The sequence below is a fragment of the Rissa tridactyla genome, chromosome 4 (assembly GCF_028500815.1).
Source record: "Rissa tridactyla isolate bRisTri1 chromosome 4, bRisTri1.patW.cur.20221130, whole genome shotgun sequence".
In the NCBI taxonomy this organism is placed as follows: domain Eukaryota; kingdom Metazoa; phylum Chordata; class Aves; order Charadriiformes; family Laridae; genus Rissa; species Rissa tridactyla.
In genome coordinates, this window is record NC_071469.1 from 91403699 (window position 1) to 91422748 (window position 19050).

At 44.0% G+C, this 19050-nt stretch overlaps 1 protein-coding gene across 3 annotated transcripts; it reads left to right on the forward strand.

The window, feature by feature from the left end:
* The first annotated feature begins 1144 nt into the window (after positions 1–1144).
* MTHFSD (methenyltetrahydrofolate synthetase domain containing) lies at positions 1145–18556 on the forward strand. Of its 3 annotated transcripts, none has more exons than XM_054200787.1 (8): positions 1145–1208; positions 1365–1468; positions 3004–3117; positions 3870–3983; positions 5888–5978; positions 6842–6954; positions 7170–7295; positions 15528–18556. In XM_054200787.1, the coding sequence occupies exons 1-8, from the start codon at positions 1181–1183 to the stop codon at positions 16041–16043; spliced, it is 1206 nt and encodes a 401-aa protein (XP_054056762.1). In that variant the 5' UTR covers positions 1145–1180; the 3' UTR covers positions 16044–18556. The 3 variants fall into 3 exon arrangements, with proteins under 3 accessions (XP_054056762.1, XP_054056761.1, XP_054056763.1); XM_054200786.1 differs by lacking the exon at positions 3004–3117 and adding an exon at positions 3165–3278; XM_054200788.1 differs by lacking the exons at positions 1365–1468; positions 3004–3117 and adding an exon at positions 3165–3278 and having other exon boundaries at positions 1147–1208.
* The last annotated feature ends 494 nt before the right edge of the window (positions 18557–19050 follow it).

Below are 19050 nucleotides of genomic sequence, written 5' to 3' on the forward strand. Positions count from 1 at the left end.
TGAATGCTTACGAGGGATTTCGTTGGAAAGGTGAAGCCCCAGGCTCACCGCAGCTGCTCCGCAGCATTCAGCCCAATACGTTGACATTAAACCGAGTTTGAAAAACACACATAGTTGGAGGGGGAAAGACTCCTGAACCCAGCAGAGTCCCGGCCTTTCATTCGCACTGTGAAAAAAACAGTTCGGCAATCAACAGCAGCCACAGAGAGAAAAGGCGTTTGCATCTGCCCGGCTACATCTGTAACTATTCAGAGAAGAGCATCCGAATTTGTTCCGCTTTTTGGTTGGCAGCGCAACAGTCGGCTCTGACGGTGGATGTGTATCGGTAGCATCCAAGCCAAGCAGATTAGAAACCAGATTCAAAAGCCATTCCGCGCCCCCCCCCCCCTTCCCCGACGCACTTTAAAATAAACCTCCGTCTCATTGTTCCCATGACCCTTCCATCCCACTCCGCTCAGGAATGTCGGGATTCTCAACGTCCTCCCTCTTCTTGGGGTAATTGTCAACTACGTTAATTCTATAAATAATAAATCATGCAAGCAATTTACTATTCTGTGAAATGCAAGCAAGAAGTGTACTTTCTGAGAACTGGCAGACCTGGAATACCCACGTAAAGGTTGGGTATTCATGACCAGCCAATTTTAAATGGAAAAAATTATTGATTTGGGAGGTTTTTTTATCAAAAGTGGGGTTTCCCCCCCCCCCCCCCCAGCTTTAATACGTGATCAAAAGACCGTGGTATTTCTGTAACATCAGGGGGCACTCACACATTAATGACATGGGATGTCCTTTCCCGTGTTTAAATTCGGAAGGAATGGTGCTGCTGCCACAGATTTTGGGGTGGGCGACCCCTCACGCCCCTCTGCCGCCAGGCCCGACTCCCTCAGGTAAGGCCTCGCCATTAGGCCCAGGTTCCCTCACGGCCTTTACCCCGCACAAGGGGGTGCCCCAGCAGGAGCACGGCCTTCCCCTCCCTGGGAGGGGTCTCCTCGCCCAGGGGTGGGCGAGCCAAGAGCAGCCTTTCCCGGGCCGGGCCCACAGCCACCATCCCCAGCCCAGCTCGTCCATTTCGCCTTCGAGGTCTTTTTGGCCCCTCCGCGCCGCCGTGGGCGCGTGCGGGAGGGCGGGGCGAGGCTAAGAGGAGACTCCGCCCCCCTCTCTCCGCGCCGGCGGCGCCGCCATGGATGGGGGCGTGCGGCTGCGCGCGGGTGAGCGGCGCGGCTACGTCACGGCGCGTGGAGGCGGGGGGGCACGGGCGCGGCTGTTGGCCTGAGGGAGGGAGGGAGGGGGGTGGCGGGGCCGGCGGCGGTCGCAGCGCTCCCCCGTGAGGCGGCCGCCCCTTCAGCTCTGCCCTCCTCCTCCAGGTGCCTCCAAGCAGGACGTGCGGGAGAAGGTGTGGGACTACCTGGAGACCAGCGGCCTGGCCGCCTTCCCGCGGCCGGTGCACCGCCGCATCCCCAATTTTCAGGTACGGCCACCCGGTCTGCGGGTCTAGGCCGCTGCATTCCGCTTCCCACGGGAAGCTCCCACCGGAGCCCAGGCCGGTGGGGTCCCCCCTGACCCCCTGCCTACGCCCCGACTGTCGCTGCAGCCCGCAAACCGTTGCGAACCGCGCGTCCCTGCGGGCCGTGCGGTTGGTGAGCGACGGTAGAGGGTGGCAGAGCTCTGAAAAACACCGCGACACGAACAGCACGCGTATATAATTTACAGCAAATAAAGAAATGCAGGTATTCAGGAAGAAAGTTTTCACTATGAGGGTGGTGAGACGCTAGCACAGATTGCCCAGAGAAGTTGTGGATGCCCAGTCCCTGGAAGTGTTCAAGGCCAGGCTGGACAGGGCTTGGAGCAACCTGGTCTGGTGGGAGGTGTCCCTGTCCATGGCAGGGGGGTTGGAGCTATTTGATCTTTAAGGTCCCTTTCAGCCCAAATCATTCTATGATCTCTATCTGACAAGACATGGCAGGTGTGTGCTGCATTTTCATCAGTGGATACAAAAGCACCTTGTGAATGAGACAAATATAATTATGCCTTGGCAAACTGAGGCATTTGGAACTAGATTTCACTCCCCGGGATCTTCATCACGTCCAGTGGGGTGGAAGGCTGAGGTCGTCCATGTTGTGGGACTTAGCCTAGGAACATACAGTGTGCTGCTGAAATGGGAATGGTGGCCAAGTTATTGCTGGCAAAGTGTTGCTGGGCAGTGATGGGAGAACCCTTCCTCCTGCTCTGGCTTCATTGTGTCCCTAGTTCGATGGGTGGGAGGAAGAAATAAGAGGACTTTCGAGTATTCAGTTACTCAGGCCACCACTTTACTATCTGCCTGTTTTAATCCAAGCTCAAGGTGTGCAGCCATGTATCTGCCATACGTGGAAGAGGTGATGACCAAAATAGCATTGTGGGGATGTTTTAGCCCATGAGCAGCGTTAGGAGGTGGGCTCTGCTTTTCCTCAAGGGACTGGCAGAAACATTCTGCTGTAGTTTGGAGCTGAGGTACAAAAGGTGCTGAAGTGGGTGGAGGAAGCCTGAGGCTTTATCATACCCTTAAGCAAGGGGATATCAGCTTAAATTACAAATGGAGCGTGTGCTCTGGTAAACCTGAGCACCTTATGCAGTTAAGAAGTGAATCTTCTGAGTTCAGTATGGTCTCTGTAAAGAGAGTGCCTTGCCCAGAAAGTCTTCATCTAAAAGAGTCTCTGACTATGGCTTGTGTTTAAAGGAATCCAAAGAGGGAAACTGGTCTCCAGCTTTCAGTTAGGTGTGAATGAGGGTGAAGTTAGGCAAAGTGAGTGTGCTTGCATCCCCTTTTTTTCTGAGGCCTGCAAGATATTAATCAATTGTTCAACATCTGTTGGTATGTGAGAGTTTCCCATAGAGAAATCTCAAAATTAGCAATATGTCCCTCACTTAAAATTTGGGGAAATCAGCCTCTATGGGAGGAAAGATTGTAAATTTCCCATCTCTGCTGTGACTCCTTGGTGATACACTGATATCTTATGAAAACAGGGTGCCTCCCATGCTGCGACAAGGCTTCTGGGTTTAAAGGAGTTCAAAGCTGCCAATACTGTAAAAATAAATCCCGATGCTCCCCAGAAGAACGCTCGCTTTCTAACGCTGGAAGTAAGTGAATGTATTCTCTCTCTCTCTCGATGCCTTTTTTCACGCAGGGGTCTCACCAGGCTTGCTGCTCTATTAAAGAGCTGGATGTGTTCAACAGAGCACGTGAGATTAAAGTGGATCCTGACAAACCGTTAGAAGGTGTTCGGCTGGCTGCGCTGCAGGTAACGGCACCTTGGCACCCCTGAGCAGGAGAGTGGGACAGAGTGCAGCACTTGCTGGCATCTCATGGCCAACGCCTGCTGTTTCTCCCATGGGAGCTTTACCAGTCCTAAGCCTCATGAGGTTGCTTGTGTAAGGATGTCTTTGCCTTTTTGGCAAATGGTGAAGGCGCGGGTAGTGTTTGGGGAAATTACTATGTTTCTGCAGAGCAATAGCTGTTTCACTGTCATTGTATTCTTATTCCCCAAAATGCGTAAGGTAACCTTGCCTCGAATTGCCTTACATTTATCTCAAGATGAATGTGTGACAGGCTTACCTCAGACCTATGCATGTTCAGTAGCTTATGTGTGTAGCTCATTTGTGGACATGCACTTTAGATCAATAGGTGTGTCTTGCCATCTATTTCTTAAATAAAATCTTGGCTGGAATTTTGCTGTACTGGAGGGGATTCATCTACAAGCATTACACGATCAACAATGCTAACTGCTCCGTAACAAATAAGATGTTTGACCACATGGAGACTTACGGGACAGTAAAAATATTTCTTTAGCAGCCCACCTCCTTTTAATGTGATAACTTCTTTTGTTACACAGGCAAGGAAGACTTTGTTGGTTCCCACACCACGTCTGAGAACCGGGCTGTTCAATAAGATTGTTCCACCTTCAGGTGCAACTAAGGAGATCCTGCGAATATGTGCTACGTCTCAAGTAGGAATGAAAAATGGGGGAGGTCTGAATTAACTTGTAGAATGTTGTGTTATGATAGTCCAGCTAGAGGTTGGAAAATCAGATGCTACCTGAAATACTGTTCTGCTAGTATGTTATTCTTGAGTTTGTGTACACATCCACCATTAATTTTTTTTTTTTTTTGGTACTGAAATCGTGGGGAAATTTAGTCTTTTCGCTATATTTTGGTAGCAGAATGGTATCAATATTTTGTGAATGCTTTTTGGAACATTGTGAGCAACTTTCATAGGTGACTTAGGTCTTTAGGTTTCTAATAAATAGTACTCCTGTATTCTTCTGCAGTTTTGAGCTAGTGAAGCCTATAAGGAATATTTCGGTGTTTACAGTTTTTGCATAATATGCTCAAATTTTAGGTGTTACTAAATAGAAAAGATCAGTTCTTTCAGAATCCTAAGTCTAAAGAAACATTGATTCTGTCATTTGCATCAGCGGAAGTACAAAAATGCGTTAGCAGTTTTCTTTTGAAATGTGGTATGTTGCTGCCCTCTGGTGTTAAAGTATCATACTGTACAGCTAAAGTCATGTGGCAAAGAAACCTGCGTTATTCTAGCCGTGCCTTTATTTGATATGAAAACACGACTGGTGCAAAATGAATAGGACAGCTATATAGGCTTTATTTCTTTTTTTATCTCCTGCTACAGGCAATAAGTTCTACAGTAATCCTGTATACAACTGAGGGTTGTAAATGGATGGTAATTAGTAGCGACTTTGTTGGAATTTCTATTAAAGTCATTAACTAATTAGGTTTTTCAGGGTTGAAGAGCACTTTTGGAAGAGACCTTTCTCTTGAAAGGCCTCATATCTGATTTGTGATCTTACCACCATGTGTCTGGTTTTTTCTCCCAACCAGGCATACTAATGAATAAATACTCATTAATAGCAGTTTATATTTACAAAGCAGTGTGCAAACAATTCTTACCACACTGCTGTGAAGTGGATAATGAGCATTATTACTGATAGTCAGCCACAAATTACTGATCTTTTGGGGTTTGTGCTCTACACAGAAAATGTTTGGCTTTTTATTGTGAAGATTACTTTGGCACAGAGAAAGAGGGGGGAGAGAGGGGAAGAAAAAAAGGATGTCGAGGCTATGTAAGGTTTTTCTTTTCACTTGTCGTGCACAGTGTGTTTTTCTATTTGTTGGTATCTTAGATAGCAGGTTTTGGTAAAGGTAACTTAGCTTGGCAGTGGCACATCCTGAATGATGGTCACACAGCAAAGCGTTAAGGAATGTAGTCTCAGGGAGCACGTAGGCAGCTTTGAAAGGCGCTTTTAAAGATACAGGTGTGGAGAAACAGGCAGTGCAATAGATGCAGTGTGAAATGGAGAGTGGTCCAGCTTGTGTACCTGGTTGTGCTTCAGTGAAGCATTTTGTGTGACTTCAGACAAGCAGCTTAACATCTTTATGCTGTAGCTCTCTGCGTCTAAATTAACCTCATGAGAATTAATTTAAGAATTTGTAGTGCTCTGATATTCCTCATGGGCATGAATTTACATATTATGACTTTGAGTTAGTAGTAGTAGTAGGGTAAGAAGTGTCATTTGCCTTCATTTTTAGAAATAGATGTCCAATAAAGGGTTTCAAAACACGAGTTTTTGATCCTAAATAAGTAACCTTGCTTAGAAAAGTGCCCACCTCCCTTAGCTCTCCTTGAAGTGTGCCAAAATTCTTGTCACTGTAGTAGGGAATGTATTCTAGGATTCCCTAGAGGATAACTTTCCAGACATGTACAGCTTGGCTATACATGGAAGAAACACTTTGAAATGTGGGGAGTTACTTGGATTTATCAAAATATTCTGGAGTTCTGCCTCACTGATTTGAAGACTCTGCGCTCTGTGAGCTGAAAATTATGTTTTTCTTGCAGGGTGTAAAAGAATACAGTGTGCCTGTAGGTCTTGATGGGAAAGCACGAGTGGACTTGGTTGTTGTAGGATCAGTGGCTGTCTCTGAAAAAGGTAAGATAAAGCCTTGTAAGCTTTAAATCACAGTGCACAATGTCAGTAGGCTACACGATGTGTTCCTTTTGGCAGACCCAAACATATCTTTGGGATTGAATTACGGTCTTGAATTCTGTCTCTTCTGTGTGACAAGTCACTGATCCCGATCCAACCAGGAAGAATCAATGCCTGCTTTACAGCAGTGCTGCCAGGCACCGTGTGCAGACAGCGGTGTGGTTTAGAGCATTCAGGCCGGTGTTTTGGCCTTCAGTAGAACTATTCAGGCAAGCAAATTTTTATTATTTTTTTTGTCTTTTAAAAGAATCAGAGGGCTACCTGTTCAGAGGATCTGCTCTGCTCTCCAGGGTGTGTGGAAGGACACATTACAGGTGCTGATTCAGTACCTATTTGGGGATCAGATTTTTCATTTTCTAGTATTTTGAAGACCTGCTGGTGGTGAAAAATTTTCCACTGACTTTATCCATTGCCTAAAAATAACATGCTCTCTGTGTGTGCCCCAGACTCCTCTACCCACACAAAGTTAACCTATGTTTGACATGAAGAGTGGGTTCTAATTACAATAGGTAAATAGGCTTCTGTGTTAACTGAATTGGAATAAATTTGGTTTATTCTGAATGGGAGGCTCATGGGATCCTTTAGATGTTCATTGAAACTAATATTTTGTTTTAATTTCAGTGCTGTTTACAAGGAAAGTTGCGTTCTGAGAGAGACGCTGATTTGAATTTTTCACAAGTTGCAACTCTGTGCGTGGTTTATCCATTGCAGACTGCTTAGTTTAATAGCGTGCTTTTGACAGCTACCATCCTTTCCACTCTGCTGTTCCCATGTTCTCTATCACCGTTTGCTTTTGCATGTTTTAGGCTGGAGAATTGGAAAAGGGGAAGGTTATGCAGACATGGAATATGCAATGATGGTGTCAATGGGTGCAGTGCAGGAGGATACACCTGTAATTACTATTGTGCATGACTGTCAGGTAAGTTAAAACATCCACTCTCAAGTGACGAGTCAGAACTGTGTGCTACTGAGTGGTATGTCTCAAGAAGAGACTTGGAATGATGTTGGTGTAGCATCTTTACTTTGTTTCCACTCTCATTGGCAGATTTTCATATGTTGCGAGGCATCAGGAACAGCGCGCAATTATTAGTGGATTTGTTTTTAACTATTTACCAAATCTCTTGTTCCATGTAGGTGGTTGACATAGCAGAAGAGCTTCTTGATGATCATGATTTAACTGTGGATTACATACTCACTCCAACAAGGACTGTCAAGACAAATTGCAAACGACCAAAACCGCAGGGAATAATATGGCATAAGGCAAGTTACCTCTGCTAACAGTGGCTTACTGGTAATGACATTCTGTTGATAAGTCCTCCATTTTTACATATAAACACGTTTGTTGTGTTAGAAATACTTGGAAAAGGAGAAATGTGTTTGTCAGATGAAGCAAAACAACAGCATATGTGTTCAGCATTGTTGAACGCTGGTGTTACGTTGAGGAGGAGAAATATATTGTTGAAGCTGAGGCTGCTGTATCAAATGGATTATAGGGTGAGACTCACTGGCAATATTGTTCGTGGATTTTTAAGACAGACATCATTTCTTGTAGTCGTTTGCAGTATAAGTTTATGTAAACTGAGGGGCTTCTCTATGTGTTTTATTCTTCAGTGCTCATTGAAATTGGCTCTGTTCATTTTCTGGAGGCAGTACCGTAGAGGAAACTTTATGATATTAAGCCACACGGAAAGGGCAGAATATGTGCTGCTCTGGTTGTGACAGGAAAGCGTGACCTAGTGGCTGATACATTGCTGCTTACATAATGGATGTATGGGATTCACTTTCAAAAGATAGATGAATTTGTGGCTGGAGCTCATTTTCAGGTGGAGGAATCGTGACTTTATATTGCTTTAAATCACAAATAGTTATTTTTTGATAAATACTGTTTAATGGGCTTGACCTCCTCCTCCTATTGTCAGAAACTTTAGCAGCTTCACAAATGGTTTCATAAAAGCATTTAGTGAATTGTTTTACTGGAAGTTCATGCTGGGAAAACTTTGTCATTAGGTTCTCATTCCTAAAATCATTCCATTAGGGAGCAGACGCAATCCCACATGATTGAGTCACAGTAGGAACACTGAAATGAGGAATAGCGTACCATGTCTTGCAGAAACCACTGAGGAATTATTAGTGAATACTTCTAGGGAAATCAAGAGTTGTTTGTTAAGCATTTGCCAACCAGCAAAAAGAGTTAAATTTATTAAGGTAATGTATCTACAACAAACAATTCTAGCCAGTACTATTTTTATTCCTGTGGTGGGAGAGTATTTTACCCTGCCTGTGGTTGAGGATTTGAGGTTATAAATAAATAAATAAAAGCTCTGTCTGTACTAGTGCATTTTTTCCATTGAATTATTTTTGAATCACTTTTTTTTAGGATATTATTGAATGTAATTGTTTTGAAGGCCTACCCCTTCTGCTCCATCCATCTTGCCAACATAGTTTTGATCACAGTCTGTCTGTCTTAGTGTCAGACTTCAATCTCAGTGACATTTGCTAATGCTTTTTTTTCTTTTTTTTCTGTCTGATTCCCTTTAGCAGCGACATATTTCGAAGGTCTGGGGAACACAGTCTCTTGTGGGGGCCATTAAACTTTTGTGCAACTTTTAGCACTCATGAAGTGTCAGTCAGTCCCAAGCAATGCATCGAATTTGATGTTATTTTTGCATTTCTTCGCACTTTAGAGAAAAAAACTAAAATCAGTGTTACAATACACACCTCATAAACTAATGAAATATTTGCCACTGCTGCCTTGTGCTTGTGTCTAAAGCTTGAAGAGGTGCTTCATAGGGTCATATGTAAAGCTTGCACCACACTGAGTTTAGCCAGTTTGCATGAGACAGGAGAACTTTTTTTTTTTATAGTAATCTCTACATTAGTGGTGTTTTCTGAAAAGTACAGCTCTCAGTGAATTTTCTGCAGCTTTCACTGCCAAGGGAGCACATTACATGACTGAGCCTTTATTTGAATATTTGAACGTTGATTTAAAACCTAAAACTGCTTTGGGCTGTTCTTCAGAGCATATATTGATTATATTAGAATATTGGAGAATACTGGCCAGAGCAGGGGTAATCATTACATTTCTGTTTTTCTGGGAGCAAAGCTTTTTGTCTGCACGAAGAAGAAAGAAATTAGCATTATTTTTTCATGGGGAGCTGAACAACTTGTATATATTTTGTTTGTGATTGTGGTGGTAACGGTGTGATCAACTCTTGCACAGAAAATCTTGGAGGTGGGAGGTCTAGTTAATCGACAGGGTATTAAAAACGCAGGATTTGATATGGGGTACTTAAGTGTTTGTCCTTTGACTTTTCCTGGCTGCTTCTACATCCTTTCCTCCTCCTTTTCTCTACACCCTTTTCTCCTTCAAATCCTGGCTTTACTGGTGCATTCCTGTTCCTCAGAGCAAAACTAAATGAACCAAGAAGTAGTGGGTAAATAAATAGCCCACTTCTAAATATGGTGTTCTGTCAACAGAAAGTAGCTTAACTTTATTGTTAGGATGTGTGATGCGTAAAATACGTTGCAAAAAGTTCATCCTTCAGGAACATGGCTGGATCAAGCCAAGACAATGATTTAAGAGTTTAAATTAAAGGTGTTTGTAAACATGGGATTACAGCTAAGCATTGTTGCAAAGGATGGGCTTTCCTGAAGCTGTTAGGAAGAATAGCCATTAATACTTACACTGTTTTCAGCTCAAAAGAGGTAAAAAGGTACTTAGGTAGCAAGCATGTCTCCAGGCTAAATTTCTGTGCATTTTCCTGAAGTGTTTTTGTTTGTTATGCGCTACGTAGGAAGGAAATAGGGTGGCAGATATGGGGATGGGGTAAATAGGTGTTATTCTGTGAGTAAATTGTTACTTCTTGGGGTAATTGGCATAACTTGCCCTCAGTTGCCTCCTTTCAGTTCTTCTCAGTGCAGAATTTCCAGCTGAGCTATTTCTTGCTGTCGAGGTAGTTCTGTTTTTCCAAACAGGAAGGTGTGAATTACTTGCTGTGATTTTTGTCACAGAAATCCTGATTTAAAGACTTCCGAGGAAGTATAAGAGCCACAATATTATTAATACCGAAGAAGCATTATCAGTGTCAGTGCTAGGCACTCTAGAAACATGTCTAAATACAAAGACAGTACTGGAGTGGGTATACGGGTAGGTTTTCTGCATCTGAGTTCAGGGTTTTGAGAAATCAGTGTGTCCTTTTGGAGGACAGCAAGAGCTGCTAAGAGCTGAGCACTCTGGCAAACTTTATTTGGATGGCAGTGGAGAATTATTTGGCTTCATCTGCCTTGAAAATCTAACCCATTGTTTCTGGGAACTCTAAATTAATGAAACGACTTACTTTCTCATTTAGTATTTTGTATGGGTAGCTGTGATCTTTATCTGTGACGCTGTCTATTATATTTGTTACAATTATGAAGTTATTTGTGCTGTGCTTATTTTAAATTGACACTATACAGACCAATTAAAATATCTGGGGTCATGAAGAGGGAAATGAGAATAGTTGGAGGAAAAATCACTAGATTCTAGCAAGCATTTCCTTCTGTTTCTTTAATCATTCTTTTGCTGAGAATTTTATAGAAGTAGGAAAAGATTTTTCCCAAAATGAAATGAACGGGGGGAAATCCCTGGGTCTAATATCGAAAGAGTTTAGTACGCAGTGGCAGAGATGGAAACTATCTGACAACAAACAGCTTTTGATTTGCGTCTGCGATAGAAAATTTGGAAAGTAAAATGATGTTGGTTTAGAGCTCAAAAAATTCACACATTGTAGCTGGCAAAACCTTCAGCAGGGACACAGTGTTGCTATCAGAAGAAAACTGCCCTCAGTTTAGCCAAGGTTTGTTTTATTTTGTTGTTTGGAGGGATAGCGTGAGCAGGGCATGCTTCCATGCGTGGTTAAACATCTCAACACCTTTGCAAATCTGACCCTTGCTGCACAGTCCATGGAATCGGTTTTTGCTGATAGATTCCAAATGTGGGTTGCATAAGTTTCTCCTGAGGGACACTAGCAGCCTTCACGGGCTGCCAGCTCCCAGAAATATGCCCTCGGGTTGCGTGCACATATTTGGACATTTTGTGCAAATGAACGATAAAATGTTCAACTGTGCTGGCCCGTCCTAGCTGCCTTGGCTTTGTCTGTGCTTTAAACCCCTGTGAGTTCAGTGCTCCTTGACATAAGCAACTGATGAAGGACACAACATGAGAAGTGGGCTCTGTCCTGAAGGCCTTTATGAGGAGTCAGCAAGGGTCAGAGACCCCTCAGGGTGGGCAAAGATGAATATTCAAACACCTTCTGCCCACCAGCCTCAGTACTTGGAAGGGCTGGTGGATCTGCTCTACAAGAAGATCGTTTGGTCTTGTTCTTAGCCTTCCATGGCAGGGCATGGCAACAGCAGCATCTGTTTCTGTCTCGAGCCACATGTTCTTGTATCGGTTGGTGTGTGCAGATGGGTAGCTGTGTGAAGCAGAATTAAATAGCAGACCTAGCATGCTCTCCAATCTATAGCTGTCCTTCCCTCATCTGCCGTACATCACAACTGCACCGCCTCTGCTGCCAGGGAAATCAAAGCGGTGTTTGGCTTGGCCTGCGCTGTATCAGGGGTCAGCATTACTCATTCTGTCAGAGGACAAACACATCTTTCATTTTCCCCAGCAAAATATTGAAAGTGGCTACGTTCACTGTTCTGGAATAACAGAGGTTGAAGAGAGCCCCGATGTTCCAGCAGAGAGGTTGCAGAAGTCCGTCTGCCAGTACGTTGTTTTGGGACCAAACCAGGTGTTGTAAGAGTGGATGCTCGGGGTTAAGTGCTGGGAGATTTGTATTGGCTGTCAGCATCCAAGGCTGTTTTCTTCAGGTTTCTGTCAGAAAGGGGCCACATTTCCCTTCTCAGCTCCTTTCCCATAGCCCGGTAATTGTGTGCCAGAAGAATTCATCTACCCTGCTGTCCTCTTTCCCCAAGGCTCTCCCAGCTATGGCAGGGAGTAGGCAGGATTGTTAAATGATTAATTGCCTTTGGTGGAGTTATTTTTAACCTGAATCACTTCAGTTACTGAGTTTACAGCGCAGACCCACAAGCACTTCTCTTGGCCAACCCCAGAGGGCTGAAGTATGGAACTGGCCTGGGAGTTGGTGGTCGAGGGATAATAAGAAACTTCTTCAGCTGGCTTCACTGCCAAAGCCAATCATTTAGCTAAATCCCAACACTCAATACAAAGTTTACAAACATCAATAAATGGTTTGGCCTTGACTTTATAGGCATGGGGGAAGCAAGGGAAGAAGCTTCCTCCACTGGGTTTGCCCAGGTCCACATAACTGGATGAACCAGACTTGGGGTAGAACCCAAGCCCTGTGCATCCTGGCTTAGCCTAAAGCAGTAGGCAAGGCTGGGAGGAGTGACCAGCCGGCACAGGACCAAGAAACGTGCAGCTTGTTTGAAAGCGAGGAGGAATATCTTTGGCCTCTCTCCACATGGAAATAAATCATTGCAATCCTCCACAGCTCACAAGACAAAAGAAACTTTTTGCATGATCGTAATTAGCAACACATTGTACTACCACAGAGTTCTTTTGTTTGCTGTTTTGCAACAGAGCAGAGCAAGCTTTTTCCTCTCCTCTGCCACCCACTGCCCTCTTTGCCCTTTTGGCTCTCACTCCCTGCACCCCAAAAAAGGTAGTGAATTGGTTTGATGCATTGAAACTCAGAAATCCCAAACCGAGTTTCTGACTTTCTTTGGCAGAAAAGTGGGGAAAAATAGGGAAGGATTTGAAAGCTTTGACACAGCTGAAAGATTCTCCTAGACCCCAGGGAAAACAACCCTTAAGGTAAATCCTCTGTCTCACTTTTGTGGCAGAAGGATGTTAGTTGACAGTTGACGGTGTCAGAACTTGTCTAATGTAGGTTTTTTACAGAATGTTTTGTATTACAAAAAAAAAAAAAAAAAAAAATCTAAGTGCCAAATCAACTGCCTTTGTTGCTTTGGTACTGTAAAGGCTACTGAATGTTATATACGCATAGGGCTGAATTTAAGGTAATAATAGATTCACTTCATGGTGGTGTTTGATCAGAGCTTCGTCTTTTATAGAAAACAACAGTTCATAGCTCTTATGAAGACACGTATGCAGTTGTAACAACATCTTCCTGAGTTTGCAGGGAGCCTGAAACAGTAGTTAGAAGAGCTGCAGTCAGATGCCAAAAACTACGGATCACTCTAGGGAGAGGAGAGGCCATGTTGAAGCCTGGCCAGTTGAAGTGTCTCAGAGAGTGTGCTGTTTCCTGGATTATCTAAATCCTCTTCTTGGTTTGTCCTTGAAAGGCTGGGAGTTCCTGAGATGATCCTCTCAGTGTCCATCTCTTTAATTCCCTTAATATACAAAGTGGTGAGAGCTTGCCCTTGTCAGCATTGATCTTTCTCACAAAATACCCAGTCCGTGCCTTGGGAACGGAGTTTAATTTCAGAGTGAAAGGAACTGTACGTACACTTGGTAAGAGGTTGAGGTTGTGCTTTGGGCCCAGGAGTGATTAGTTGCATGAGAATAGAAAAATGTTTTTCCTGTTTGGTTTAATTAGCATAGAGCTTACATTTCACACAGAAATTTGACAGAGGACAACAAATGTTCCTAATTGTTGGCCAGTAAAAACAAAGTAAGATGGCTTCAGCCATTGATTTGATGTTGTATCGCCCAGGGAAGGGGAGTTTGCTGTCAAACACAGCAGTCTGAATTCTTGGCTGAGAAAAACAAATCACTCCAAGAATCCACAGAGCAATAACTCTTCAAAATCTGAATATGGCATGTACCTTTCAGAGTGCGGAGGCTCCCAGAGCCCCAGAGGAAGTCCTTCCCTCTCTGTACCGGCTGCCAAATCAGGCCAGATTTGTTCAGAAATTGTTCTCAGTCATGAAGTTTGCTTGTTTAAAGGGCCTGATCCCAAACACCTTGACTCTGGGTCTGGAGTGTGGCAGAATAGAGGTGGCCTCTGCCCATACTGGTTAGTCCTGTTCTGCTGTTTGATATTCTATTGACAAGATAGAGCTAGGACAGGCTTTTTGTAAATCATATTTTTATTTAGTTTCAGCCTGAAATAAAATGTCCTTGTTTGCTCCTCAGAAGAGGAGCCCTGGGAATGTTTGAGAGACTTCTGTTGACTGGCTTTCCTGTTACCTAAACCTAACATCGCCCTCACCCTGTCTTTGATTTTACTTGAGTCACTACAGAGCCGGGCAGCTCTCCCTAGAGACCTGTAAATTTTAGACTTTGTGTGGTGCGGCCAGATCCGGACTCACTCTGACTGTAACTGTAGAACCAGGAATTCAGGAGCTCTGAGATGAGAGAGATCTGAGCCGGGAGATCCGCAGGCGTATTCTAGCCAGGATACGCTAGTGCTAGTCCAGCACAGCCTGCTGAGAAGTAGTAGCTCGTAAGCTCGGGTGCAGTACCCTGCTAGAGTGGCTTGCTTACACTGTGTGGGCTACTAGCTTGGGTCTCTGCTAGCTCAGGCATTGCTTCCCTAGGCTCCCTAAATTTAAGAATTGGATCTTGTGTTGATGGATGTTCTGCTTGTCCAGCAGCCAAGTACGAATTATTCCTCCTTCCAACTGCAGTCTGCAAGCCAAGAACTAGACCACATTAGCTAGGGAACCACTGTGTTTCCTGCCAGTCACTGAGTGCAGCCTGGGGCATCTCATGCCTGAGATGGATAGGGTTCAGCTGTTGAGAGGAAGAGCCCTTCCAGAAAAGCTGCTTGTGAACTGGGGATGGATGGGAGGGGTAGAGGGTTCACAGTTTTGAAGTATAGTGTCCGGGCGTTCTTCCGTTCTGTGATCCAACCCAGCAGACTGGTGTGGGATCTGATGAGTAGCTGCGGGCGGTGTGGGAGGTCAGATGACAAGAGGGAGGCTGTGGTGATGTGCCACAACCAGAGAACGTGCCTCCAGCTGGGCCCACACTCATAGGAGCCCCGCTACAAGGCACGCTCCCCAGCTGCAAACTTAACACCATCGTCCCTCCCCATTGTATGACCCAGCCTACGGGATATCCTGTGTTGGGGGAAAAGAGCACGAGGAGGTCTGCAGAATGAAAGTGCCTGATGGTCTGGTGAATTGTCGGTGTGTAAGATTCTGCCAGAGCAGGAGCACAGGCCCTCGGTCAAAGCAAATATTAAGGGATAACAATAAGAATGTGAATCTGAAAGCACCCTGATAAATAATTGTCAAAATTGAATAGTTCTGAGTTTGGTTTTGATTTTCCTGCTGGATCTACATTGTGCTGCTTGCTTAAAGAGTAACTAATGTTTATTTTTGTCCTACAGTGTGTATTTAGGGAGCAGCTTCAGAGTCAGGCCAGCAATTAGTAATATTTTGAATGCTCTGGCACTCTGAATGGTAGCAATATAATAAGGTTCCTCTCTTTTTATGGCACAAATGGGTCCTGATGGTCTTCTCCTTTTTCTGGAAGGGGAGAAATCTCATAATTGTATCTGTCTTCCTCCTTTTTAGGTCAGCTATGAGATGCTGGAAAAAATCCCCATCCTAAAGAGCCTTCGATACAGAGAGAAGCAGACCGGCAAGGATGTTACCCTCCAAGATGAACATTCAGACCTGGCAAATACCAACACACCAGCAGCGTTGAATGAAAAGGCAATGGCTGAAAATACAAGACCGCAGGCTGCAATGGGCTCAGCTCAAGTAGGACAACATTATGTTGAAAGTGATTCTTTAAGTCCCAGATTAGGGGGATCTGGCATGATTACTACTGTGTATGTGGGGAACATACCTCCCAGCGTAAGAGTGAGTGAGCTGAAATGTGCTTTGAGGGAATTCCGTGCAACTCCTTTACGACTGAATTGGCAAGGAGCACAGTACAGGGCTTTTCTCGATTACAAGGATAAAGCAACCGCAGAGAGTGCTGTATCCTCTTTGAAAGGCTTGAGCCTCGGGGGTAATACTTTGCGAGTTGAGCTGGCCAAGAATCAGAGAAACAAAGGGCAAGTAGAAATCAATAGTCAGAAATGAGTATGAAGAGGGGGAAAAAAATAAGCGTGTTCTCATTGTTTTGTGAGAAGCCAACCTAACTTTTCAAGGATATTAGTATATCCTCTGATTACTGCAGGCTAAACAGCGAAGTGCAAAGCCAGCTTTTCAAACAAATGAGGCATACATCTCACAGCTGACTTGCCTGCCTCGTTCCTGCAGTTGTACATGCGAAGTGTGTTTGTCAAGACAGATGAGAGAGGGGCCATTTCTCTAAACAGTTATCCAGAAGGTACCCACACCCTGTGTATTTGTTTTTCATTGGCCCTGGGTTGATTTGCGGTTCAGTGTGTACATTTGTTAGGCCTGGATCAAAAACCTGCCCCTTGGTAGCTGTGTGCAGCCACATGTAGCGAGGTGATTGTGTTCCGTCATCTAAAGGTTGTACCTGCAAATTTGTACTCGTGAGCTTAAAAACCAGATGCAGAAAATCTGTCTTAAGGGTTACGATTCTGTTTACTAAAAAATCGGGTTTGCCTGTTGGGAGTTTTCAGCATATTTTTCATAAAAATGGCCGGGGGGAGAGATTGCCCTTTTTGTGCTCTTGAAGAACGGCTGTGGAAACACTGGCTCAGCCACTGAGTTCTAGTAATAGCTGTTAACATCAGGTGGAAGAGATGGTAGCCCTGTTCTCAGCTCTGTTTTGTTAATCCAGCCCTTCGTAAATCTTATATTTCTTATTTCGGTCTGGCAGAGGTAAGTAAAGACCAGTTTCTCCTCTGCTTTTCCCCAAAGCACTTCAGTTGTCTGTTTCATGGATGCAGATAATTATAAAATAGATGCTTTCCCTGATTGTCTCTTCTCTTATAATTTGGTGTGATTCCATTGCCTCTGTGAAATTATGTTAATATTTAATCATTAGAGTGGAAATGAAAAGCAGGCAGACCACGGTCAAAACTTGTGGGTGACTAGTGTGGTGTGGAGTTGTTTGAAGGGTTGCTGGAGATAGTAGCAAAGCCTGTTCCTGCTGTGCCTTTGTCACCGTCACTGTGGTCTTCCTGCATCCACAACATCAGACAGTGATGAGGGTTAGGCAGCAACACTGGCAACTTTTCATTGTGAAAGTGCTACCAAGTACTAGCTCAAACAGTAAGATTTGCGCACACTTGAACATTCACTTACGGTGTAAAGGAGAATGATGATTTATTCGGTATGGCTTTTATTACATTTTTTTTCTCTTCGGTTTCCTATTCCTGAAAAACAAGTTGAATTTTGGCTGAACCATCCTTTCTAAACAGAAGCGCTTTTGCCATTGATGCTGGGCACATAGTCAAAGTAAGCATCTAAATGGATATTTTTTTAAGTATGAGTTGGAAACTTTTTTTAGCCAGAGGGTACTGTTAAGTATATTTTAAGCACGTTATTATGCCTCAAGGGTCAGACATTTCGTACAGTATTAAATAAAAAGTTCTCATCGTTATCATGTACTCTGTACAGAGGGGCTCAAGGAAAGCATTGCTTCAGCTTCTTGTAAGGTCAACAAAGGAACAGTTTCTGAAAAAAAATAGTGCCATGCTCTAAAATGCTCTCTTTTTCTCCAGCGCAAAATTATTTTCAATACCACTTAGTCTGAATTAAAACGTAAGCACTGCAGAGTCCTCTGCATCTTGTTTCAGTGCTTGTGTACTTCAAGGCTAAGAGTCAGGGGTTATGTTACTACTTAAACATACTCATTACATCATGAACTTAGAAAGGGAAGGAAAGAAAAGCAAAAAAAATAACTACACGTCACCACCTTCCCCTTCCTAATGATGGCAAATTAAGTAAGGTGATCGTTTGATGTTCTTTTTGACTCTTGCCATACTGCTTGCTTTGGTGAAGATGCCCAGGCGACCCTAGGAGTTAAAAAGCAGCTATACTGACAATGAAAACTTCCAGCATCTCAGACTTCCCCATGTTGCATTACAGATTGAACCAGCCTTTTCTGGTCAAATTTGTGGGAATTTCATCCTCCACCTTACTTCCTTTCTTAACATCTGAAGTTTCAGTGCAGATATGTTATGTGATATGTAGATATGTTACGTTTGCTTGCTTTGCTCTCAACGCTGCGTGCAGTCGGGGCTGGTTTTGTTTGGAAAAACATGTCTAGATGGTTTTCTGTTGGCAGTTGTGGTTCTGTGTGTAACCCACAGGGTGCGCGGTGCTAGGTCTGGGTCCAGGTGGGCAGACCTCTGCCGTTCTCTTCCTGACACTTCTTTTCTGTCATGTATTGCGAGGCCGCATTTCACAGTACTACCTAATATCTTGTAGCTTTCCCAATAAGCAATTAAGCATCCAAACCAAGCTATGGAGAAGATATTAACTAGATAGAGGTATGTTACTGTAGTTAGGCTCAGAGAAGAAAAATAATTACTATATTTAAGCTAATGCACTATTCATTAGCATTTTGAATGGAGTGGAATAATGATGTTGATGCTGTGATATTTGTATTTCCAACTTAAATAGTCATTCTTGATACAGGTTATTAATAAACGGCAAGATCTTTTGGGCCTTGACATCTTAAAGTCATTAAAGAGTGTTTTTAATTCAAAGTAGCAGCTGCTCCAGGCCAGAGTTTGGCAGCCTATTGCAAACCCATCTGCACCAGCAGCTTCAGCGAATCAGTCCCAACTGAAGTGCAGCTCCAAGTTCATTTCTGTCATCTCTGCTTCAAGAGCAACAACCTGCAGGGAAGGAATTAGTACAGGCAGCTGTTGAAAATGGAGCCTGAAGCTGCAGAAGGCTCACCAGGCTTCAGAGCTTCTGCGGGGGTCTACTAGTAAGGGGTTACATGGAGGCAAAACAGTAGTCCTTAGAAATCACTTTTGGGTTGCCAGAGGATTCCCACGGGGAAAACAAGCATTTGAGTATTTCCGTTCTGCAAAAAAAAAAGCAGCAAGACTTGCAGCAAAGCTGTTCTATAAGCTTACCTGTGAGGAGGAGGGTACAGCTCATGCTCTGTGAAATGCATCGTGTACCAACACAGCAGGAGTCTGAGCCTCTGCGCTCT